At 41.2% G+C, this 26,363-nt stretch overlaps 1 protein-coding gene across 1 annotated transcript in view; it reads left to right on the top strand.

Annotated features, from left to right (window-relative positions):
• NCKAP5 (NCK associated protein 5) overlaps positions 1 to 26,363 on the top strand; it is a 792,873-nt gene that overhangs the window by 525,346 nt on the left and 241,164 nt on the right. Inside the window, exon 6 of the mRNA XM_044913605.1 lies at positions 25,287 to 25,436. Coding sequence (XP_044769540.1) covers positions 25,287 to 25,436 — 150 coding nt within the window. The remainder of the gene's footprint in view (positions 1 to 25,286; positions 25,437 to 26,363) is intronic.

Here is a 26,363-nt window from a genome sequence, read left to right as displayed (position 1 = left end):
GGTGCTGGTGGGGCAACATTCTTTCCTCGGGCTTCAGGACAGAATTGTTTCCTTAGTTTTTCCAGATTCTAGCAGTCCTTGGATTGTGGTTTTTAACTCCCATCTTCAAACTATGTCACTCCAGACTCTGGTTGCATTGTCATATTCCCTTTTCTGAGTTTGACCCTCCTCCCCCTCTCCCTCTTACAAGGGATCCTATGATTCCATGGGGCCCATCCAGGATAATCTCCCCATCTCAACATCCTTCATTTAATCACATCTGCAGAGTCCCTCATGCCATGTCAGGTGCCATATTCGCAGGCTTTAGGGGTTGGGATGTGGACATCTCTGGTGGGGGGAGGGGCAGGGCAGGCATTGTCTGTCTGTCACACTTACATAGCATTAGCCCAGCAGGCTGGCAGTTCCTAGCAGACACCAAGCTAAGTGCTGGAGATGCAAAGATGCCGGCCTCACAGAGGCCTTTTCCTGGAAAGCTCAATTTATAAGATGCTGAGGAGTGGTGAGGGAAGGCAAATAATCAAATACGCACTAATGTGATAGGGGCCAAAATAGCAGTTTGCATGGATGGGTTCTGGGAACACAAAGGAAGATGCCACCAAACCTAGCACGTTGGTCTTCCTGGAGGCTCTGCCTCCTGACCAGGACTTACATTTAATAATCCATTTTGCTTTTTTTTTTTTTTTCTTAGTCTCTGTTGTCCCTTGATATGGACCCAGGAATCATGAGCTTCTTCCTGAGTCCTAAAGCCTGCCTGTCTTTCTAAGAACATCTTCTATCCCTAGTGTTTTAATACAACATCTGACTGTTAGGACACATGTGCTTGGTGTTTTACAGTTTACAAAGTGCACAAAATGGATCCCATTTGCTCCTATCAGCAGTCTCTAAAATAGACATTACCATCCTCATTTCTAAGGGTGAGTCTCAAAGAAGGCTGTTCCAATTCTGGCAAATGTTCAGTGGTAAAGCTGGAGATAAATCATAGACTTTCCTAAATGAGATACATGGAGGAAAATTGAGAAGTTACCTGTGGGGCACTTTGATGGTGGGGTGGGGAGCGAGCACAGACTAAACTCCCTGGCTCACGGAGTCCCTGTGTCAAAAAACAGAAATGAAAAATGAGTGAAAGTAAACGGAGCTAAATTAATAAGCCATGTAATGTTCACGCCTGTCATTTCTCCTGTGGGAAAGGCGTAAGGAAAATAGCGTCTTTATGTGTACGTAGGGAAGGGGCTACACCTGGGACCTAGGACAGTGTCATTTCACTGGGGGGGGGAAACGAGAGACCCCAGAGATTGTCTGCGAAGCGACCTGAACAAGCGCGAATATCTGCAGCTTTTCTTCTGCTTTCTTTCTTTCTCCTGCTCATTCCTGCCAGGTATTTGGGGGGCTCTTATGTGTCATCTTATATATCCTTGGCACCCAGGTCACCACGTCATCTAGTTAAGTAAGTTAGGAAACACGTTAGGAAAAAAACATGATCAGACATGAAAGGTGGTGATTAAGCATAAATGAAATGGAGCAGTTGCTTCAGAGGAGTGTCATCCCCTCCATGTTGGCCGTCAGAATATTTAAGACAAAAAAAGAAAAAAGAAAAAGAAAAGGTGAGGGCACCTGGCTGGCTCACTCTGTAGAGCGTGTGACTCTTGATCTCAGGGTTGTGAGTTCAAGCCCCATGTTGGGTATAGAGATGACTTAAAAATAAAATCTTCAAATGAATATTTTAGACAGGCACCCTAAGAAAAGAGAATCCTGCCACTCCCAGGGGATCACCCTGTTTACAGGTGCCTTGTATCTGTAGTGGCCTGGGGCTTCCTTGCTGCAGCTGAGGGGCTTCCTCGCATCTCTGCTTTGTCATACAGAACATGGATTCAACCCACGTTAGCTGACCCATTTAGAAAGAAAACAGTGGGTACAAAAGCAGAAACACCGATGAGGGGAAAAGACCTGTGTGTGGCAACGGCTTCTGCCACTAACAAGGCTTGTGACCTCAGATGGTCACCTAACCTCTCCGGGGTCCTTGTTTTTCACATGTGTAGAAGAAGAGGTGTTGGACTAGATGTGAGATCACAAATGAAATACGCACAGTGGCCAAACAGCGCAAATGGCCACAGTGGGCCAGGCAGGAGAAAAATCAAGTGTTCTCTAAGGGTTAACGTGCTCCTTTTTGGCCTTTGAAAAGAAATAAGTACAGAGAATGTTTTGGGGGTTTGTTTTATTAATAAACAAAAGCCTTGCTTTGAAGACTACACAATAGCAACTCACACGTGGTTTCATGCCAAAGGGCATGAGGGAGTTTTGGGGACTCTGGCAAACTGAAGAGCCTTTGGTCTAAGAGCAGCAGTCCCACCCAGAAGTACACACCAGTGTGGATGGACGGCCTTATGTTTCAAAAGAAGATCAAAGTTGAAGTTCTTATGGGTAGTTTTTTAGTCTGTAAATAGTGGCTTATTTTTTTATACAGGGACTAAATAAAAATCTGCTAGACTAAAGACAACCCTCAGAACAGAGAGAGAATTTCTGGGGGTTCTTCCCGCTCTTAGAACTCGGGGAAATTGACACTTCTTTGCTCTCCTATGTGGCCTGGTCTATACAGAGTATAGCACAGAGTGCCTCGACCTATAATACTCTGACCCACGACTGGCCACCCACTCGCTGAGCACCTACTCTGTACTGGTCATATTCTAATCGTTTTATGAGTGTGAATTCACTGAATTTTCACAAGAACCCTTTGAAATAGGTCCTGTAATTTTCCTTATTTTACAGAAGACGAAACTGAGGCACAGGAAGGTTAAAAAGCTTGCCCAAAGTGACCCATTACCCTCCTTAGGTTGCTTGAGTTCCTTCCTACCCTTTAAAGCAGAGTACATAGATCAACATGACAGTGGACTGTAGAGATGTCACGGAGAGATGCCTAAGTCATTGTCCCAGCAGAGAGCACATTACACTAGTGTCCTAGTGTCCTGGTGGCTGAGTAGCAGAATTACCTGAGGGCATCATCATAGATCGAGCTATCTGGGCTCCTCCATAGGATGATCTCCGTTGTTTTGTCATTTCCAAGTTTGAGAAGTCATTTTGACTCCTCTGGTCCGTAAGTGCATTGGGAACCTGTGAGGTGCTTTAACTCTCCTCACCCCTTTGCTCTGTCCCACCTTCGTAGAGAGCCCTGAGCTGTGTTTTTTGAGCCCAGCTCCATTATTTCCAATGATGGCTTATGTTGGGTCACTGATGCTATAGCCTGTGTTTAAAGCAATACAGTATGTTACCCAAATCATTTCCATTTGAAGTGATTTAATTGATAATCAAAATGACTTTTTCCTTAAGTAGTTCCTTCAAAATAGTCTCAGATGTGATGAAGCAGGTGATGCTTGGGGAAAGGGATCCTTTCTAGTTATCCTAAAATCTGTCAGTCATCAAGAATGTATCCACATCCTTTTATGCACATGGAAAGCACCGGACATAGGCTGGGACCTTCCTCACCGAAGCTCAAGGCCTGCCTGGCAGAGATGTTACTTATTTCACAAATTCTAATTTTTATCAGGAGGGGGAAGGTTTTGCCTTTAAACTTCACCTCTTTTCCCTGTAACGACTTAAGCAAATTCAGAAATTTCAGTGCACTAGGAAGAAAAGTTAAGGTTGAAAAATTAAAGAATCAGTTACAAAAGTTACCGTTCTAAGAAAGCTCTTTTCAACAGCAATATTCTTCGTATATTTTAAGTGTGAACTTTTCAAACTTTTAACATAAAACATTTTTTTCATGAATATATGTAAACGCAAGGCAAAATTGAAATGTCTTTGATTTTTGGAAGCTACAAGATTCTTGGCTCTATTTTCTGGCTCAATAGCAGAATTACCTGAGGGAATCATCACAGATCGAGCTATCTGGGCTCCTCCATAGGATGATCTCCGTTGTTTTGTCATTTCCAAGTTTGAGAAGTCATTTTGACTCCTCTGGTCTGTAAGTGCATTGGGAACCTGTGAGGTGCTTTAATAGCCATCCATTCCACCATCCCTGTTCTCTTGCTTTGCAAAGAAGAAAAGGGAATTGAGGTTCAAAGCTCCCTTCTCAGTCCAGCGCATGCATACACATCTATGCTGATTCTTTCATGTACAGTATTTGTCTCATAAGTGCCCTGGCAGTTAATTAGCCAAGAGAACTGAATTCTTCAGAGCTCTTTAGAGAGCTTGTCTGTAATTCATCCAAGTTATTCAGAAAAGTGGGGTTGTTTTATTGTTTTTTTTTAACGTAAATAAAATTTGGTAAACAAATGCAAAAACAGATCAAAAGTGAGTACATTCTGTGGGTGCATACCGGTTGGGAAAAAAATGATTTAAAATTCTATTGAGTGTCTGTTGATAGAGTGATTAAGCCTTTGCATAGTTATTTATAAAATTATAATACACAATGGGACATGAAATATTTTTGAGTTCTTTTATGTATATCTGCGGCCTGTAATCTCAGGAAATCTCAAGTGCCTTTGATTCTGCTTTAAGAAATTTGGCCTTTTCTTTGAATTGCTGTGAACTTTGAATAGCTGCTGAAGTGAGTAATGGTAATAAAGGGAGTATCTTTATTGTGTGTTAAGTCCTTAAATGGCTAAAACCGATCCTCGAGGAAACAGTTTTCTTCCTCTTTTTGTTCTTTTTTATTTTGTGTTAAACAACATCTTCTATTCGGATAGCAAGTTTAGGTAAAGGAGGTAGGATTTCTCAAAACCAAGGTGTGTGATGAAGTTCCGGACAGCCAAAAACATTGCCTTTCATAAAATATTCCTTTTCTCTTTGAAACTGTTCTCTAAGATGAACTTATGATTTTACACTCTACAGAAGACTTTCCCAAATTGCAGAAGTTTTCAAAACAATCTCTTATGGGGGCATCTGACTGAGGAGAGCATTCACCTCTGAAATGCCAAAGTCATATTAAATACTTTGAAAGGAACAGAGGAGTGGTTTTAAATAATACCACTAAAAGTTTAAGTAGCTACCTCCGTTCTTCTTGGGAATTTAAATTCCCTGGTTTAAGGGGCTCTGACTCTACTTTCTTGTTCTCAATTTCTGTCTAAATTCTGTGTTCAGACACGAATATTTTCCCTGAATGAAACTCTTACCAAGTCAAAGCAGAATATGGTCTCTCTGTTAAAACAAATGTAACCTATGGATAAGATGGTTCCCTGGAGAAGCACCTTCTCTTCATACAGGTGAGCTGTTATTGCCAATGAACCTGAGAGCCGCTTTCCTCAGCTCATCTCACGGAGGGCCAGACTTTACTTTGGAATACCCAGTAAATGTTTTAGGTCAGGAGGTTCTGTAGGTAGAAACCAAAAGATGTTGGCCTTTAGTAAGTGTGTGGCCCGTGCAAATACTTTGGGTACTTCAGCTCATTAACCAGGCATATCAGTTATTTCTTCCTCTTAGGAAACAAATGAATTTGAACAGAGCAAAATCACAGCGATATCCATTCTTGAGCTTTGATCTCATTTTTGTAACTCACCTGAAGCAACAAAACTATAATTTTCTTTGTTTTCAGACTTGGTTTATCAATACTTTGGAAAATGGAGATAAAATAGTCTGTTGGGGGGGGGGATGGTCAATTTTGGAATTAGGAAATAGTTCAGGAAGAAGTGGAAAGCACCTGCTGGAAAAAAAAAAGTACACTTTCATTACAGAGAGCTCGTCTACAGTAATCTTTCAGCTCTGTTGTCCTTATTGATTTTGTCTGCACACCAAACACTGCATGGCAATGACGAGGAATCACCGTGTGTGGGGTGAGAGGAGAGTGGTCTGCTAGGAGGCTGCCATCTGCATCAAAGCCGTTGCAGAATTCAGGTGTTAAGTGGCTGGACCAACAGATCTGAGGAGGCAGAACCACAGCTCTGGCAGGCTCAGGAGCTTGTCCCTGTGCTCTGTACAGCAGTTTCTGGGCTTGGGAAAACTGGCCATCTGCTAACATGTGACTTTCCCAGGACTCAACTGAAAGACAAAGGGTTGGGGTGTGTTCTAGGTCTCAGCTCGCCTGGGTCTCAACCTAGAATGTCCCAGCAGAGGAACCTGAGCCTTGGTATGTTTAAAAATGTCCCCAGGTGATTCTAATGTCACTAGGATTGGGAGTGAGTCAACTCCATGATTCTGGAGGCCTTTGCTAGCCAGCCCAACTCTGTGAGGAGGAGAGGAGGAAGAAGATTCATAAGGAAGTTTGACTTACGGGGGAGGGAAATGCAGAAGGTCAAAGAAAACTCAGTGATTGCTTTCTCTCCCACTCATACTTTGCTCTTGCCTGGAAGGGGAGGTTATCGAATCTGAGGATGCTGAAGGCCCGCACCAGCTGTGCTGGTGCCCAAAGGTGGAGGATTTGCCCCCCACGCATGAGGCTTTTTAAGTCCTCAGGCTCTGAAAGGATGGAGATAGTGGAGAAGTTCATCGAACATGCATTTTCCCCTCCATCCCGTGTCAGTCTATCAGCCACTCATTCTAATACAGATGCAAACAGTGTTCCATGTTTCTTCTTTTTCCTATGTAAGAGCTCACTCAGATTAATAACGGGAAGAAACAGTCTGAGGAAAGGAAAGTTGTAGGTCATGAAAAATGATGCTGTGAACTCTTAGCAGCCCCTAACTTTCTAGGGACTATGCAAATAAAGAATTGTGGTTAAGGGCACCTGGGTGGCTCAGTCGGTTGAGCTCCCACCTCTTGGTTTCAGCTCAGGATCATGATATCAAGCCCTGTGTCGGGCTCCATGCTCAGCAGAGTCTGCTTGAGATTCTCTCTTTCCCTCTTCCTCCCTACCGCTTGCATGCACACTCTCTTTCTCTCTCTAAAATAAATAAATAAAATATTTTTTAAAAAGGATTGTGGTTGGAGAATGTGTGAAGGGGAATTAATGTAAAGAAGTTGTTTCAGGGTCAGATATACCTGGGAGAAGATCTCGTTTTTCTCACTCAGTTTTGTTATCTTGAGCAGCTTAATCAACTTGAGTCTCCTTTTTTTCTTCTCCATTGTGGGCATAACAAAGATAACTTTTAGGCTGTTATTTTAAAGGGCTTCCCTAGACATGATTTCATCTAACAATTGGAGAAAGCAAATGGTAACGTGTACAGCACATGTTGGGTATTCAACAGACAGTAGCTAGTATTATTATGACACATCTAGCCCTATCTGTCTACTCATCTTTCTCTTCATACAGGCAGATTCCCCTCTTACCCTGCCCCAGTCTAGTCTACCTTATTGACTAGCACCATGGAAGTTGTTGAGAGCCTAAAGGTTCAGAATTGGGGAAAATGAGGGCGCCTGGGTGGCTCAGTTGGTTAAGCGACTGCCTTCGGCTCAGGTCATGATCCTGGAGTCCCAGGATCGAGTCCCACATCGGGCTCCCTGCTCAGTGGGGGGTCTGCTTCTCCCTCTGACCCTCTTCCCTCTCGTGCTCTCTGTCTCTCATTCTCTCTCTCAAATAAATAAATAAAATCTTTAAAAAAAAAAAAAGAATTGGGGAAAATGATAAAACTCTGAAAAATGTGGATTTCAAGAGCACTGAACCCAGCCCACGTTCCTAGACAGGACTGGCCTTTGTGGTAGTATCGTCTCCCACTGCGCCATCTGTCATCCCCAGGCCCTATCTATCAACATTTTCTCCCTTAGATATGGTTCTCTGAAATTCCATCCATTAAAGCACCATTCCATGTAAAAAATAAAGAATCCAGAAGATAAAAAGCTCAAGGGAAGATCATTCAGATGTTAGTGTGAACGGGTTAAATCTGTGGGCTTTGCTCTATCAGCTTATCTCAGAATACTGGAATTTAGGATGTGGGGTTTGGAGTAGAAGGAGATAGGAAAACCCTTTTTCTGAAGTAATTTAGGAATTTATAATCCTCTGGATTAAGTCTGAGTGAGTCTTCTTGACCAGGGGTGCCAGGGAAGGGAGGTATTAGGAAGTAGCATAGGGATACGGAAGTGAAGAGAAAACCAACAAATGCAACTTACAAATTACAGCCAACTTACAAATTATAGCCTCTGGTTTGCCATGTGGCATATGCATACAAAGGAGAGAGAAAGCACTGTTCCTCTTGGTCCTCCTGCCCTCATACTCTCCGGACCCAGACCTCAGGCTGGTACTATCATAATGAACTACTGAAGGACTGGCCTGCATTCCCAATCCCATGTACTGCACGTTCTCTGTGGAGTGCAGCAAGTGGCAAACCGAGAGGTTGAAAGGAACTTTTAGAGCAAGCCCACTGCATTGGGGTCTTACAATGGCTATATTCTTTCCTTATCTGTTTACATGAATACCGAAAGATAGATTGTCATTCATGATGATTCCATTGTCTTTAAACAGATCAAAATACAAGGATGTTCTACTACGCTAAATTAATAAATTAGCATAATAAATCCATTTTCTCTCCACTAATGCCAAACTTATACTTTATTCTAAATTAGCAAGCTTCTGCTGTAATTATAAGTGATGATCTGAAAACAATTCCTTTGCAAATACTCTCTTAAAACCTTTTTATTTCATTTACAAAATAACTTATAAATGTATTCGTAAGATCTGTTTCTTGGGTCATTATATTTAACTTGTCTAACCCTATTATTATTGTATTTTTTCTTCTCCATGAATTCTTATTACCTATTTTTACCTAAATATTTGGACATCACCAATGGAGGAAGAGTAGTGAAAATTGCCACAACAACAATTAATATGTGTTTTACAATTTACACTTTGACAACATCATCTCATTTGATCCTCACATTAACCTCTCAAAATAGGAAGGACAATAAGTTCATGTTCACTTTAAAGCAACTGAGTTTCACAGAGGCACTTGGACTTTCTAAGGGTCATACAGCGTCAGGCTACAGTGGATTCAGCCTCTTGACTCCAAGTCTCATAGTCTTGCGGGAGTAGCATTAATTACATTCTACATCAGTGGTTCTCCCATTTGGCTGTGCCTTGGAGTCATCTGGAGAGTTTCAAAAATTATCGATGTCCTGGTTCTACCCCAGGGATTCTGATTTAATTGATCTGACATGTGGCCTGGGCACAAAAATTTTAAAATCTCCACAGGTCAATTCTAATAGCAGCCTGGGTTGAGAACTATCACATGACAAGGCATTAGATTCAGCTCTGTGTGTGTGTGTGTGTGTGTGTATATATATATATATATATATATAATTTCTTGCTCATATCATGCTGAAGCTTCCTCCAGCCATGGTCTTGTTTTCAGTAACCTACCACCAGCATTTCCCCCAGAACAGCCAGCCTGGTGCCTTTTGTTTAAGAGGCACGTTGACCTTCTGCAGAATGTGGGAGTTGGTTCTTGAAAGATACTAAAATTCAGATAAATGGAAGGGTTCTTTGCTTCTATGGATACTGTGATGAGAGGCAGCAGAGGATTATGGGTACTCCAGGGAGGTACAGCAGAGGATTATGGATATTCCAGTGAGGTTCAGCAGAGAATTATGGGTACTCAAGTGAAAGGCAGCAGGGGATTATGGGAACTCCAGTAAATGTGGCAGAGGATTATGGATACCCTGATGAGAGGCAGTGGGGGATTATGGGTGAGCTTAGAGCCTTTAGAGACCAACAGCCTAGGCCCAGATCCCAACTGATCCTAACCTCTCAGGGCCCTAGGCCTAGGGACCTTACTCGTAGTCATTCAGTCACAGTAGTGAACTCGTTGCTAGGGAGTCAGTGGAGAGGTGGAAGGCAGGCCAAGGCTCTTGGGAGAACAGGATGGCATTGACTGGAGCAGAGGCCTGGATGGAGTGAGCACTAGTGCTGATGTCTAAGGAAACAGAAGTGTCCAGGAAAGCCCTGTGGGTCTAAAGGCCCTGCTGAAAATGGAAAACCGTAAATAGGAGGGAACGCTGGAAAGACAGTATAAACTTAGCAGACAGGATGTGGGCAGCCAGGCCCCAGGGCTGATCCTTGTAAGGAACTCCTGGAACCCCTCTCAGCCCAACAAGTTCAAAGCCTTTTCATTTGGAGCTGAGTTTTCAGAGTGGCCTGAACCAATATTTTACCAGTGTCTGGGATAGTTCTGGGCACAGAAAACCAGCTGAGTTTCATGGGCTGTCAGATGATGAAAACTGGGTGGCATCCTTACTGTGTAGCCAAAGTTATGGCCAGAATGCTTCAGGGCTAGTGTCTGTGGTGATGGGGAGAATCTATAAAGTGGTCATCTGGTATCTTGGAGACAAGGACTGCAGAAGAAGTTGGATAATCTCACTATGTGGGTAGTCAAGAGCAGAAGTCATTTTCGTGTAGCTGTGTACAAGGTGGCCAGTCTCTGTTATCCTTGATTTTCTTGCTTGCTTTTTAAGATTTATTTATTTATTTGAGTGAGAGAGAGCAAGGGGAGGGGCAGAGGGAGAGAGAGAATCTCAAGCAGTCTCCCTGCTGAGCAGGGAGCCTGATGCAAGGCTCCATCCCACGACCCTGAGATTATGACCTGAGCCAAAACCAAGAGTGGGCCACTTTACCAACGGAGTCACCCAGGCGCCCCTGCTATCCATGAGTTTCTAAGGGAAGATTTGCGTGGCACATGAATGTCAGCCATGGTGTAGAGATGAGCAGGGTAGTTAGCAAGTCGTAGGTGCTCCGAAGGAGGACAGTTATCTCGAGTATCTAGCCACCTCACTTTGCATATGAGAAAAACAACGTCACAGATAACCAAGGGGCTTTAACAAGGCCACACTGCCCATGAGTAGCAGACATGGAAGAGGAAACCAGTTCCTTAGCTAGTTTTCTATTTTCTCCCTCCCTGTGGCAAGAGAAGGTTGCCTAGCACTAAGATGATCATAGATGAATTTAGAAGACGATTTGTCAGAGTGAGGTGGAAGACCTGTAGGAGAGGTGTTTGTCTCAGGAGCCATGACTTGCCCAGTTCATTTATTCTTTAAATGCACATGATTTTGCACAAAGAGTGGCTATACAAGTTTTTGATGGATAAACATGACTTTTCTGATGATCTTTTAGGACCATGCTTATTTCTTGCTAACGTATCTGAATATCCTTCCCTCACTTACCAGGATGAATCATCTGGCAGGGTTACAGGTGTCTTCCCCAGACAGCCCTTTGCTTCGCCGCTCCCACTGTGGCTCTGAATGGCTTGTCAGAATGTACATCCCACTCGATGACAAAGAAGCACCTCAAGTGAGAGCTTCCTGCTGCTTTCAGGGGTTAGGGATAAAAATAATAGTTTTAATGTCAAAAAGCACACCGGGACAATATTTCTGGCAACATTTCTGCAATAAAATCTTTAGTCGGGTCCTACTCTATGCACTGAGTTTTGCCTGACTAGAGAGAGCAGGTATTATGTAAATTACACTAGAAAAAATGTGATATTCTTGCTTTATCCTTAAGTTCCATTTAGGTGCAAATAGGTGAGGCTTCTCTCTGATCTGACATGAGCCCCCAGGAGAATTAACTACATAATCCGTCTCTCACTTTCAAAAGTCTAACTAATGCACCTCATTAGAGCTTTTTTTTTAGGTATAACCCCAGGAAGGAAGGAGGTGGGAAGAATAGAGTACCTTGATTAGGAGTGGGTATATGAGTCTCCAGAAATTCCCAGGACATTTTAGGATAGATAAGTCTATGGCTTAAACACTGATGTGTTCTTGTGTGAGATGCATGTGGTGGGCATGTCAGTTAAAGGATAAGCATGCAAAATCTCATTTTCTAGGAGTGGAAATCAATTTAATGGTGCTTTTATCTTCTATGCAAATATTCTGTCACTCCATTGCTTTATGTTTCTGATGGCACAATACTTTATTCAAAATAGTTTTCTTTTGAAAGTACTTAAGAATATTTAAGTAGTTCGGTATTAATTTTACACAGTGTCATTAGGGGTAAAACAAGGTGATACCATCTGCATCGAATAGCATCATATTCGACAACATTGGATATTCATTGAGTGCCTTCTGTGTTGTGCAGGGTGTGGTGATGGGGTGTAATATGTAAAATGTTGTTCCTGCCCCTGATGGTCTTGAATTATAATTGGGAGCTGGCAAACTGTATACAGTGTCTGTTTACTGAACTTAGAATGACATATTCTCTTCTCCATATAAGCTATTTATTGTTCTTGTTCCTGTTATTATTATTATTATTATTACTGGTCTTCTTATTGAATTTGAAAACTTAAAGTATTCTTTCCTAGCAGAGGCAATCACCTCCCAATTCACTGGTGTTTAACAAACACAGAAGATACATAAGTTTCTGCCAGCAATTATCAAAAAATATATCTAGTCGGGATGCCTGGGTGGCTCAGATGGTTAAGCATCTGCCTTCAGCTTAGATCATGATTCCAGGGTCCTGGGATCAAGTCCCGCGTCTGGCTCCTTGCTCATCAGGGAGCCTGCTTCTCCCTCTGCCTGCTCTGCCTGCCACTCCCCCTGCTTGTGCTTTCTCTCTCTCTCTCTTTCTGACAAGTAAAATCTTTAAAAAAATTTATATATATATAATAAATATACAATAAAATACATATTTTTTGACCATATTTTCTGAAACAAAAATTTGGACATATTAGTCATATGACAATGTATATTTACAGGGACAGTGAAAGTAAATTTTAAATTACTTTAATTTACTTTAAATTGAAATGTTTTCCAGGAATCTCAGACATGTGGCTATTATAGACATATATAAAGACATCAGTAATACAGCACCCCACATACCACTCACTAGTTAACGACCGAATTATCAATTCCTTTGGGGATGGCCATTGCTCAGTTCATGAGCTCAGCTTCCCTCTGGAGGCTCTCTGGATCCCCTGTCTTGTGAATTCTTTCAAAAAACGGGCAGGGGTGCCTGGGTGGCTCAGCCAGTTAAGCGTCTGACTCTTGATTTCAATTCAGGTCATGATCTTAGGCTCCTGGGATTTGAACCCTGCATCAGGCTCCTCACTCAGTGGGGGGTCTGCTTGAGATTCTTTCTCCCTCTCCCTCCGCCCCTCCCCCAGCTCACGTGCACATGCACGCAGGTGCACTCTCTGTCTGAAATAAATAAATCTTAAAAAAAAAAAAGGGCAGGGAAAATGGGGGCAAAGGAGGAAGAGAAAGATTGAGTACAAATTTTGACATTAACTTATGAGTGATTGTTAATGACCTCCAAGTGTTTAAGTGTAACCATCAACCACTGAAATTCCTCATCTCCATGACACTCTGACTGTTGTTGGTTTCTTTATGCATATGTTACACTCAGACAACCATCCAGGGACTACGAGCATACAATTTCTGTTGCTAATCTTCTTAGATGTCCAGCCGTCTGGAGCATACCTTAAATGAAAATTATGGCTCAATTTTTTATACCATCCTGTTCCACTGTGGAGTTTTCCTTTATGTAAAGTGGCTTTAGAATTTAACTTTTTTTTTAAGGAAATAAATGTTGCTGATAGATGGAACAGACAATAAAAGCATCATCTGAAAATTTATTAATATAACTCCCCAGAGCTGTTCAATATGGAAGATAGCTGGCAATATTGAGGAGTGTTTTGAGCGAAGAATAATGTGGAGTAGATATGAATTGATATGCCAATGGCCATGGGTTCATATTAGAGACATAAAGAAAACACTTTGTTCTCTTATCCATCATACACATTTAATCTTGGGTATTTTACCATGTGCTTAGATCACTTTGGAAGTCAAATCCAGGGATAAAAAAGAAGAGTCTTATATGTTTTTCCTGACAGTAGTAATGTTAAACTGTGAACAAATTGGGATGTTCTTTTAAAATCCTGTGATTTATATGACTCTATTTTCTCCCCTTTAAAATTTAGTATGCTAGGGCTGAACAAAAGCTGCTAGCAATCCCTGGGAATGTTGTTACGGTGTTTGCTGAAGTGCGGTCTAAAGTAACAATATATTCTGTGCACCCTCCCCACCACCAGAAAACAAATGAGTAAATAAATCACAGACGCCAAAACCACCAGGGCACACTGGGGCGGTTGTCAGCCAGACGACTAGCCTCTACATTTGCATTTAGCTTGTATTCTGGTGTGTGTTTATGTTTTGAACTAATTGAATCATCATTAACTATGAAAGTGGTAGTGGTTTGTTAAACCTATTCTGCTGATAGTCATCTGAGGCCAGACCTGACGTCTCTGATAAAATCACCCACTCCCTGGAAGAATGGCCTGGGAGCCTTGGAAGAGATGCCATCAGCAGCATGGTTCACGGTTAGATAAAGACTGCGATTCTCAGATAAAGTTATCACTAAGGAAAAATCTAAAGGGGCAGGAGAAAGTCTAAAAGAAATACCCCGAGTCTGTGGAAAGAGCATGACAATTGAAATCAGAACAGCATTTAAATTCTGGCTCTCCCACTTACTGTGAATAACCTATCAAGAGCCTGTTTTCTTGTCTGTAAAGGGGAGTCTAGACTATTTGCCCAATATCCCCATTCCTCTGAGCATGTACATGGTATTATGAGGTTGTTTGGTTTAACTCTGAGGTCTTATACTGCTACTAGATGGTATTTATTATGTCTTTTATGTTCTGGAGGGAACTTGATGTTTCAGGCTAACATCACCCACGTCTCTGCCTTTATGTGATCAGTCCTAAATTATAGCTTTTTGTATTTTCACTATTAATTAGTAAGTGGATTTAATGCATGGTTGGATATTCAAAATGAGTAATTCTATTCCAACTTCTACAACTGTCTAGCTTTTCCAAAGTTGGATAGTTTGATGTCTCTTCACATTCCCTGTGGTCTCATTTTGCCATCTTCAAGTTAGACAATTATATGTACTTGGGTTTCTTTTTTCTTTTCTTTTCTTTTCTCTTCTTTCTTTTCTTTCTTTTTTTTTTTAAGATTTTATTTATTTATTTGAGAGAGAGAAAATGAGAGACAGAGAGCATGAGAGGGAGGAGGGTCAGAGGGAGAAGCAGACTCCCCGCCGAGCAGGGAGCCCGATGCGGGACCCGATCCCGGGACTCCAGGATCATGACCTGAGCCGAAGGCAGTCGCTTAACCAACTGAGCCACCCAGGCGCCCTCTCTTCTTTCTTTCTATCTTTCTTTCCCTCCTTGTTTTTCTTTTTCCTTTTTTTTTTAAAGATTTTATTTATTTGACAGAGAGAGACACAGCGAGAGAGGGAACATAAGCAGGGGGAGTGGGAGAGGGAGAAGCAGGCTTCCTGCAGAGCAGGGAGCTCGATGCAGGGCTCGATCCCAGGATCCTGGGATCGTGACCTGAGCCGAAGGCAGACGCTTAACAGCTGAGCCACCCAGGTGCCCCTCTTTTTTTGTTTTTTTGGTGTGTGTGTGTGTGTGTGTGTGTGTGTCTGTGTTGAGCAGGGCTAAGAAGAAAAGGTAATACCCATCAGAAAATGAAGGAATGTGCTAGAACACAGTGAAACTGTCAATAACATCCTCACAGTGCAGTCTCCATGTTGGCCTTGTGTCAACCATCAGAGTTAAAAATAATAAAAATAGAGAGATGAGTAATTTATTTTTTAAATTTTTCTAAAGCCTTGTGACCAGAAGATACTTGGAATTATTCTTTCCATAAACATTGGTTGGGCATGATTTCCTGTGAGTGTTAGAAGTATCTTTCCCTAAATTCTGTTACTGTTGCTCTCCAGGCCTTTTATGTTTCTTACAGGTAGGGAATGGAATGTGCTAAATGCAAAGGTTTCATTAGGTGACTTCTATCTTAGAACCTAAGAGAAGTACCCAGCAAAAAAGGAAAGGTTTTTTTCAAGGAAAAAAAGTGAGAGAGAGACATGCATGCTGGAAAAGAAGCATAGAGATTTTATGAGGCACGTTATCATCTGGATCTAATCTTAATGGTGTTCTGTATTAAAATCTCTGAACTTCAGCAGTATTTTAAATACTTATCCTTCCAAACTGAGTTTTTACAGATGATCAAAATCATAGAAATTTAAATCTAGAAGACACCTTTGGATTAGGCTATTTCTGTGCATTTTATTCACAGATGAAGAAATTGAGGGACAGAGAAATTATGTGACTTGACTAAAATCACACAGCTGGTTAGCAGCAGAGCTAGGACTGGAATGTAGATTTCTTATTTCTACTTGTTATGAAATTCGGTAAAAAAGTGGGGGGGGGTGCTGTGTTCCCACTCTTTTTTTTTTTTTTAAAGATTTTATTTATTTATTTGAGACAGAGAATGAGAGACAGAGAGCATGAGAGGGAGGAGGGTCAGAGGGAGAAGCAGACTCCCTGCCGAGCAGGGAGCCCGATGCGGGACTCGATCCCGGGACTCCAGGATCATGACCTGAGCCGAAGGCAGTCGCTTAACCAACTGAGCCACCCAGGCGCCCTGTGTTCCCACTCTTGATCAGAATAGATCGCAGTGAGATGGAACTTAATGGCCCTAAAGAAACAGATGAGGTCAACTCTCCTTTTCTCCTATCAGATAAAAAATAAAAAACATGTGTTCCAAACATGACATACACTGCCTTTTCCCTCTGCTCTGATTTGGGGTCCTTCAGTTATCCTTCTGGTCTGAGCTGACCTAGTGTCACTCTCCTAAGGATGGAGTGGAAGACAGCAGGGCCACCATGTTGAGGTCAAGCCTTGCACTGCAACCAGGCAACCACATACCCAATGGGACTGAAGAGGGGAGAGGGGGCAAAAATGTTTAAACTTCTTATATCACTTTTCTTTCTTTTTTTTTTTTTTTTAGATTTTATTTATTTATTTGACAGAGAGAGAGAAAGAGAGAGAGAGCACAAGCAGGGAGAGCAACAGAGGCAGAGGGAGAAGCAGGCTCTCCACTGAGCAGGGAGCCCAATGTGGGGCTAAATCCCAGGACCCTGGGATCATGACTTGAACTGAAGGCAGACACTAAACCAACTGAGCCACCCAGGCACCCCATCACTTTTTGTAACATAGAAACTGTGGGGGTGCCTGGGTGGCTCAGTTGGTTAAGCATCTGACTCTCAATTTTGGCTCAAGTCATGATCTCAGGGTCCTGGGTTGGACCCCTGTGTCAGGCTTCATGCTCAGCAAGGAGTCTGCTTGAGGATTCGTTGTCTCCCTCTGCCCCCTCCCCACTTGCTCTCTCTCTCTCTGAAATAAATAAATCTGAAAAAAGAAAAAAAAGAAATTCTGAACTCATCGTGACAGCCAGCTGCGCCTTTCCTACCTCACGTTAAGACGCTAACGGACAGATTTCTCCTTATTTCTCTTCCATACAAACAAGAAGCAAGCAAGCATCATTTTTAAATTAGGGAAGCTTTCCCAGCAGTGGAGTCACTTTTCCCTTTCATACTGCACATGTAGAACCTGTCTCTTGGAAAGTTAGTGTCCCTTGCTGTAGAAGCCATTCAAAGTAGCTATAAACTATTAATGCCATCTGTGAGAAGGAACAGTCATAACTTGGTGGGCACCAGCGTCTTGGAACTCAAATAGAAATTTCCCAAGGGCATCTTATTACACTAATATAGAGTGGTTTCTATTATAGGTCAAAATCTGACATCTATTACTGAAGTAGAATTTAACAAGTTATGGGTGAATATGTCCCAGTTGGCCTGGTTTACACCTACTGTCACCTATTATGAGTAGCCACTCTCCCCCCTTAGTCTCCAGTGGGTATTGGTTTGGATGACTAATTATATGTCCATTTTGCATATTAATTGTAAGAATTAAGTATTCAACCTCAAAAGATTATCTGAAGTAAGTGATTTTTGTTTTATGCTGAAGCCTCTTTGTCCAGAGGCCTGTAACCTTAAGCATGGATTAGAATTGCCTGGGGTGTTCTCTAAAATTAAGGATTCCTGGCTCCACCGCGAGGTATAGTGATTCACTAGGGCCCAAGTTGGCCAAGGTATGTGCATTCTAAGCAAGCGACATTTCTTCCTTGCCCCTGCTACCTTGACTCTGATGCCAGTTGCTATTGGCCCACTATATGAACAACAGTGGCCTCAGGAAATATTAGGTATTTGTCATTGTTGGAGGAGCTGCAAACCAAAGAATCAGAATCACAAGATGATCTACAAACTATGAGGTCTCATTTTGTGAGATTGTCATTTTAATCATTGTTCAGTCAACTCCTACTTAGACGACTGCAGTAGTATCTTATTTTCCCCACATCTGTGTTAACCTCCCTCCCGCCCATCCTCCACGGTGTACCACAGAGCTGTTCTAGAACACAAATCGACCCTGTCACCTCCAACACACGCAGATATGCATGTGCGCACAGGAAAACAGTCAAGGGCTTCCCATTGCCCTTAGGGTTAAGGCAAAATTCCTTGGCTTGTGGCCTGGCCCTGTCAGCCCGTCCAGCTTCATTTCCCTCCTTTCAGACTTTTTAAATTGTCCTCTCTTCCTCCCACCTCATGGTCATTTCCTGGTTAACTCCCACGCTTTCCTGGCCTTTCTTTTGCATCCTTCTATTACTGATTCTCGAAATCTTTTCTGCACCACACATATAGCAGTGCTATTTTACGCTGGTTTGGGACATTTTGATTAAGTGTCTCCTTCCACAAGATGCTAAGCTCTGTGAGAACAGGAGCCACCTATGTTTTTATTCACCTTTGTTCCTCAGACGTCTTCTACAGGGCCTGGCATGTAGGAGCTGCTCAGTAAATATTTATTGGATGGATGGATTAATTAATTAGTTATAAAGTAAGGTGACCACATGAAACCCTCCTTGATTCCCGCTGTGTGCTAGGCTAGGGGAAACTGGTGACCAAAAGACGAATGAGATACTTTTGGGGGAAGGGCATTATGATCATTTTCTTCCCCAATGTTTTTGAGTGAACAGTCGCCGGCCATCAGTGAAGAGCTATACTGAGTGCTCTTTGCTCCCTGGACTATCATGTGTCTCAGATGAACTGATGCAACTTGAGCTTTGTGTTGATTGATCTTATTTTACATAGGCCTGATGATGCCGACTAGCTGAGAACAAAAGATGAGGGCTCCCCCAAAGGTGAATCATTACCCTGGTAACCACTTAGAGAAATTTACAGCTCTAAGGATTGCTTTATGTACTGACAAGGCAAAGTTTGATTTAAACCCTTGGATACTAACTGAGCTCCTAAATCTTTAGCTTCCTACGTACTGGCTGGTATTTGTTGAGGCAAACAAGCTTATGGTCTCAACCATATATGAAATATGTGGGGAGTGAGAGTTGTTTGTGTGGTGGCCTCACTTTTATGGAATTCACTGCTGATTAAAGTCCATAAAGAACTAAAACATGAAAACAGGTCACCTCTGGAATCAACTTATTCTGTTCACAGCTTGGCATCTTCAGGCCTAGACTTGGCTTATTTTTCTTGTTTCTCTCATGGAGGTTCAAGAGAAGAAATTGTTTTCTTTAAAACCACGTTTCTGTTCTCTCTCTTTTGCCATGTGCGTCATAGATGATTATTTGGCAAAGGAACTAAAATCTGATTGAGATGAGTTATTTATATGTGGATAGAATACACATACTTGATTTTTTACAAAAATATTCGCATGCTTTTAGGAGTATGATATACACTCAATAGCTATCCTTTCTGAAATGGACAGTAGTCATCTGTCAATGGGGTATAGCCGTATTTCCAGCTCTCTCCAATTTTTGTCTCTTCTACCACTTTCTCTTTGCTTATTTCTCTTGCTCACCTACTTACTTAGTATATGTCCTTTCTACCACCCTCTTTCTCCTTATTACGTTATACTCTAACACTCTCAACTGGGAAGTGATTAAGGAGGCAAGAGTGAAGAAAAGGACAGGACAGATTGCTCTACCTTCTGGTTTCAGGGCATTTTACAATGTAGAACACAGCAAAGTGTGCTTTTAGGACTGGTCTGAGTAGCATACAGATGTGGTTTCTTGGGCAGTGTCACATCAGAGGCCTCACAAGCCTCCTCTCTGCCTGTAATGCCCTGCCCTGCCTGTAATGTCCATACCCTAGAGCCATCTAGAATGCTCCTGTGACTTCCAGCTCTCAGTGTCTGTGCCAGGGGGTACTTTTATGTGAGAAGTATGCATAGCCTCACTGCCTGTGGCAGGCTGGAAATGCCAGGAAACAGACACCCCAGGAGGTACTTTCAACCATTGATTCCTATGGGGTTGGTGCATTAACACCCCAACTACCTCACCCCTGGGGTGGGATGATTCTGAGCCTATGTTTGGCCCCATTTTCCTGAGTGTGCCATGGATTTAGCTCTAAAGATTTTATTTATTTATTTGAGAGAGAGACACAGAGAGAGCACAAACGGGGCAGAGGGAGAGGGAGAGGCAAACTCCCTGCAGAGCAGGGAGCCTGACACTGGGCTCGATCCCAGGACCCTGGGATCATAACCTGAGCGGAAGGCAGACACTTAACCAACTGAGCTACCCAGGCACCCCCATAGATTTAGCTTTAGCTGCTTAATATTATGCCTTTAATGGCTCCAGTCTCTTCCCTGGTCACTTCCCCACTGGTGTTCACTGTGTTTCTGAAATGAACTGCTTGTACTCAAATTCTTGTCCTTTAAGAACTTAAGCTAGAACTGGATGTTATATGTAAGTGATGAATCACTAAATTCGACTCCTAAAACCAGCATGACACTATATGTTAACTATCTAAAATTTAAGTCAAAATTTGAAAAAACAATATTTAAAGAGAAAACCTATCTAAAGCAAAAAATAAGGAAATAAACCTAACTAGGTATAAAGTTACTGGTATAATCACTTTGAGAAAAATTATCATGACTTTAAAGCACTGTATTTTGACTATCTACCCAAAGACAAAAAAATACCTGCAAAGAAGTCTTAAATTGAATTCAGTAGGTTTGTATTTCTAATATTATTTTGAAGCTATTACAGTATTTTATATGTATGTCATATTTAATATCTATGTGTGTATATTACAATACAATCAAATAAGTAATTACAAAAAAAAAAAAAAACTTAAGCTAGACACTAATGAGTGATTTATAAATGCTAACTCGGGAATTAAGCTGTAAAGTGATACTTTTCAGGGGACCGCATTTGAAAAACCTTGACTTCTCCAGCAGCGCCCTTCATCCTCTGCCCCCTCTGCTTTGGAGGTCTCCTCTTAAGCATCCCCACCTGTGCTGCCCTTCTTCTCTTCAGTTCCTCTAACAACTCAGTTTTCTAGCTCTTGAAAAAGGTTTCCACTTAACTCTGCAACACCCTTTGGCTACGCTTCTTTCTATTGCCTTCCCTTCCCTGCCAGACTTTCAAATAAGCATCTAAGAAAATTGCCTCTATTTTCTCTTTTTTTCACTTTCTGCTTAACCACTGACAGTGCGGGGTGTCATCATCATGCTTTAGCTCTCCAGTCCCTACTAATACCCTTCTTATTAGAAAATGTAGAGGCTCTTTTTCTGTTCTCCTGCCGTCTCTATCACCATGGAGCATATTGATGACATTTCCTCCCTGAGAATGATGTCTTGAGTAATTGAATTGTTAGAACTTCAGCAATGGAAGGCGCAGTTAGTCCAACCCCTTTCATTTTACATCTGGGGGGCACTGAGAACGAAAAAGGTTGGAGAATTGGCCCAGCAAGGTGCAACGGTGTAAGAACTGGGCTTTGAAGCCAGGGCTTCTGACCTTCCATCCAGTATGAGAACTGGTTTTGATAAGCCTTTGTCTGAAAACTTCACAGTGTTCCTAATTTTTATTTCTTCTCATATAAAGGTGTCCCTGCGGGTCTCCTAGCTCCTTCTCTGCACAGCCCATTCTCCATGATGGCAGTCAGGATGTTTCTAAAATGTAAACCAGAACCTGTCACTTCCCTGATTAGCCTTCAATTCTTCTCGACTACAGTTAGAATAGAGTCCAAACCTCTTTTCATGCCCTGCAAGACCTTTCATATTCCAGTTCTCTCTCTCTGGTCACATTTCCGGCTAGACTTGCTCCTACAATGACTCTGCTCCCTTACAAGGACTCCCTCCCAGCTCACCAGCAAGGAAAGCTTAACCCTGCCTCTGGGCACTGGTTTTGCTCTAACTTGTTTGGAATGCTTTTATCCCAGGCCATTGCTTGACTGCTTCCTCCTCATCATTTGGTCTCTGCTCAAATGCCCACTTCCTCTTACACTGATTCACCTTACGCTGACATCCCCATAATCTAACATTTTCTTTAGACACATCGCTGACCATTGCATCATGCTGTTTTTTCTTCTTCATAGCATTTACCACTAGCTACAATTACATAACTTCCTGATTTGACTTGGAGTTTAGCAGGTTTCCCATCATTAGAATATAAACTTATAGAATACAGAAATTTTGTCTTGTTTGCCATATCTTCAGCACCCAGAACAGCAAATGGCCAGGAGTTCACACTCAATAAACTTTTGTAGGATGAACAAATCAATGAATGGTGTCTGAATTTTTATTTCTCATTTCCCAGAATCTTTTCTCTTTTATTCTACAATCCTGTACTCAACTACTCTCTCAATATTTCTTTGTGTGTGTACTGTCATCAAACTGGTTTTCTCATAAACCAATAAGGACAAAACTTATTTCTCACGGGGAGCCTTTGTTTCAGTTTTCTCTTCAACCCCAAATCCCACTGTTTGTTTCTTTAACTATTCAAGTTGTATTACTGTGTCAAAACGTAAGTCATGTTACATTTCCATGAAATCACATCCCACAGTCCCCATTGATCACCCGTTTTTCAAACTATGTAAAATCACCCATGCATGTTATGCAATCTAAACGCTCACATATAATCTATATCATCTTGAATTGTTTCCACTTGTTTTATATAATAACATTTAGGCACTGTGCCTAGACACTTCAGGTGTGTGTGCATATGTGTGTGTGCATGTACAGTCAATCCTATTTTTGGATTTTGTATTTCTGAATTCACCTACTCCCTAAAATTTGTTTACAATCGAATTGTGTGGTGCTTTGATGATAAATCACGGATATTCACAGGTTAGTGAAAACCTTGAGGCACCTGACACATATGTTCCCAGCTGAGGTAAAACAAGGCACCACTCTGATTTCTTGTTTTTGACCTCCTACTGTTAACAAGTGTCCTTTTGTGTTCTATTTAGTGCCATGCTTTTCATATTTTATGCTTTTTATTAGTGATTTCAGTGTTTAAAATGGCCTTCAAGCATATTGCTGAAATGCTGTCTAGTGTTCCTAAGGGTAAGAAGGCTGTGATGTGCCTTATGGAGAAAACAGGTGTTAGATAACTTTGTTCAGGTATGCATTACAGGACTGTAGGCTATTAGTTCAATGTTAATGAATTAACAATGACATTGTTAATTGATGTATTATATTATATTAAATAACGTGTCTTTAAATAGAAGCACTCATAAAACAAGATTGTGTATTGATTAGTGATGGAAATGTTGCCTACAGGAACCTAACCCTGTATTTCCCCTAGGAGCAGTATTTGCTAATTCAGTGTTCATGACAACTTTATAGAACAGAATTACCAGAAATAATGAGAATTGATTGTATATATGTGTATACTATATTTGTTGGCATTAACCTCACTTAGGTATTTAGAAGACAAAGAAACCAAGAGTTATTGAAATTTAGTAGTTTGCCCAAGATACTTGCTAAGCTGGTAAATGGTAGATCTGGAACCTGGCTGTATTACTCTGAAGTCTTTTGGCTTCTCATTCGCCACACCAGTGACTCTTGTTTGTTTTAATTAGTTGTAGAGCCCTAATTACTAGAAGAGAGGGAGGGAGGAAGAGAGTGAAAATATAAGTGGAATTGGCTGAAAGAGCAGTGAAAAACCATAATTTATACAGAAAAATAGATGTAGATGATATTTTTTAAAAAACAACTTGCTTTATAGTCCCAGTTTAAGGTTTAATTACAGTCTCAAATCTTCATTTCCAAGTTGACTTGGCAACTCTACATATTTCATGTTCCTTATCATGAAATGAAAGTATGACAAGTAACCAGACCTTAAGGAATCAAAACCATAAAAATACTGTCATGACCTATATTTTTGTCCTGCCCTGAGGATGTCCACCTTAAACTTGCATGACATTTATCTGAGCTGAAATCATCCGTGATATGGAAGTGAACACATCTGCATGTTATATCTGGTTAGACATGCCAAGGCCTGATTTCATAAAGAGCTGTCACCCTCCTAATCAATTGTGCATTTGTATAGAGAGATGACAGGAGAAATTATAGCTTGAAATTTATATAAATTTATATAAAACAGATTAACATGGGTTAAGTTATTATGTGGTCTCCAGGTGTATGTATGTATGTATCTATCAATGCATATTAATACATATGTACATACATATTAAGACCTATTTTTACATACTTCATAATTTGCTTTCAAAAAATAAGTTAAACATTTTTAGAAGCACTTTTGTGAACACAGTTTGAAAAACCGACTTTTCCCCCTCTAAGTAGATTTTATAAGGGCCTAGAGATGAAGATTCCTAGCTTTTTTGCTTCCTATTGGCAAATGATCTGAGTTAATGCTAAGTATAAAGAAGTTTCTCACCATTGATAATCCAATTTAGCCCACATGGTTGACAACCAGTTGTATTAAGACAACAATTTCTGCAGTGTCTGGGTTAGAATTCAATAGTGTGATGGAATGATGTCACCTGGTTCTGTCGCATAAGGGTCTTAATATATGTACAGAATGGATGAGGTTTTTTTTTCATATGATATTCTCTTGACATTTCTTTTTCACTTAAAACAAGAGGCAATCATAAGGCTCAAATTAACACTTCTCAACTTCCAAAAGCTGCCAGAGATAAGGTTGAGTGAGGAGCTTCCAACAGGGAAGAAAGACAAGATAACGACATTTTGTCTGCCTCAAGGCTATACTACAAATCCTGGAGTGTTAGAAAAGGAACTAAAGGGTCCTTAAGAGCTGTGTCATCAAGCCAAAGGAACTAATTGGTTTCAACTTAGAATTCCAAAATCACTCTCATTTCAGTATTTCATAATATTTTATTTTCTCTTAGAATAATTAAATAGTTGCATGTCCAGTGACTTTAACGATCCTCTTTTGGGGAGCTAAGCTCTTCACAAATCAAGGTATCAAGGTTGATTTGTTTTTTCCCAGTTTAGAGTATAGCTGAATTCCATGGTGCAGATAAAAATGGATTACCCCCATGATTCCACCTAAGGTTTTGTTGGCTGGGTCAGCTTCTCCAACAGGGCAGAGTTCGGCGTTCAGAGGTATTGGCCCAATGGCTTTGTCTTGCCAGCATTCATTAATTTATCTATTGTGTTTTACTAATATAACACCACTGAGAATTTGTTTAGCAAAATCTTCTCTACCTCAGCCTCCAAAAGAACATAAACGCAATAGAGAGGTTCCAGACTTTTCAGCCTTGTACTCTTGCTTATTTTTCAGGGGAGATTATTGAAAACAGTAATTCTTTCTCGCTTCAGGAAAAACTGTCAGAGGAAGAGAGAAAACACAAGGAAACTTTGGAAGGTCTTCACATAGTGGTGGACGAGGACTCGAGGAGTGAAAGCAGCAGTGCAGACGAGGGGAAAGAAAACACCAAATTCCTGTTGGAAAGATTGAAGGCTCTAGAGGTAAGAAGTGAAACAATTTTTACATGTTTAAAGAAAAATGACAGTGCTTTCCTTCTTTTATTGACATCGGTTTTGAGTGAGTATCAGTCTTCCTTTCTCAGTTCTAGACGAATAGGATCCCTAGTATCTCCCATTGTGATTCATTTGTCACTGATGAGCAAAAAGTTAAAATTTGTAGCCCTGAGTGTCTTGACCTCATGATTCTGATTGCAATGCCTTAGAAAGCATACATAGGACAATAATTCATTTTAAATTCAGTTCGGCCTTCAAACTGGATCAGGACTCCTAAAATTGTATGCTCCGTGAGGAAAGGTGCTGTGTGGTATTTCACTTTGCTTTCCCTAATATATAATATAAGGAATAATTGAGCAAATGAATAAATAAAACTATCCAGTACTATATAAAGATGACTGCAAGAAAAAAAATCAAATTTTTAAATAGTCTAAGCATTTCTTTAAAAAAAAAATCTGTGCAGAAGTTCGACATGTAAAACAGGTAGAAGTGAAGCTGAGCTAAGGGCACTTTAAGGAGGATCTGGAGCTACCACAACCCTCCAGGACAATCTGAAACCACTGGTCTCTTACTGAGTGGCCTTTGGCATCACTGCACATGCTAATTCCTCAATGCTTATAGCAGTCCTCAGAGAACATTCCAGTTATTAGATCTTGATCATGCTGAAAGACTCAGTGAAGGTGGCTTTATCTACAAATTGGCTTAGCACCTCGAACAGGGACATAGTTACTTTTAAGCCTGACTATGATGAGCCCATTTCATCTTAACTAGGTGAAGACACAAGATCCAGTGAGGTCTTGTTTTCTATGCTTGGTTACTGCAGTTCTACCTCCAATCCACCATGTTGTCTATAGTGAGCACACCCTTTCTAAACTAATTTCCTCAGCAAAGGTAAAGCAAAGGAGTTCAGATTAT

This window comes from Neomonachus schauinslandi, chromosome 3 (genome assembly GCF_002201575.2).
Source record: "Neomonachus schauinslandi chromosome 3, ASM220157v2, whole genome shotgun sequence".
Taxonomy (NCBI): Eukaryota; Metazoa; Chordata; class Mammalia; order Carnivora; family Phocidae; genus Neomonachus; species Neomonachus schauinslandi.
This window is presented reverse-complemented; position numbering and strand designations above follow the sequence as displayed.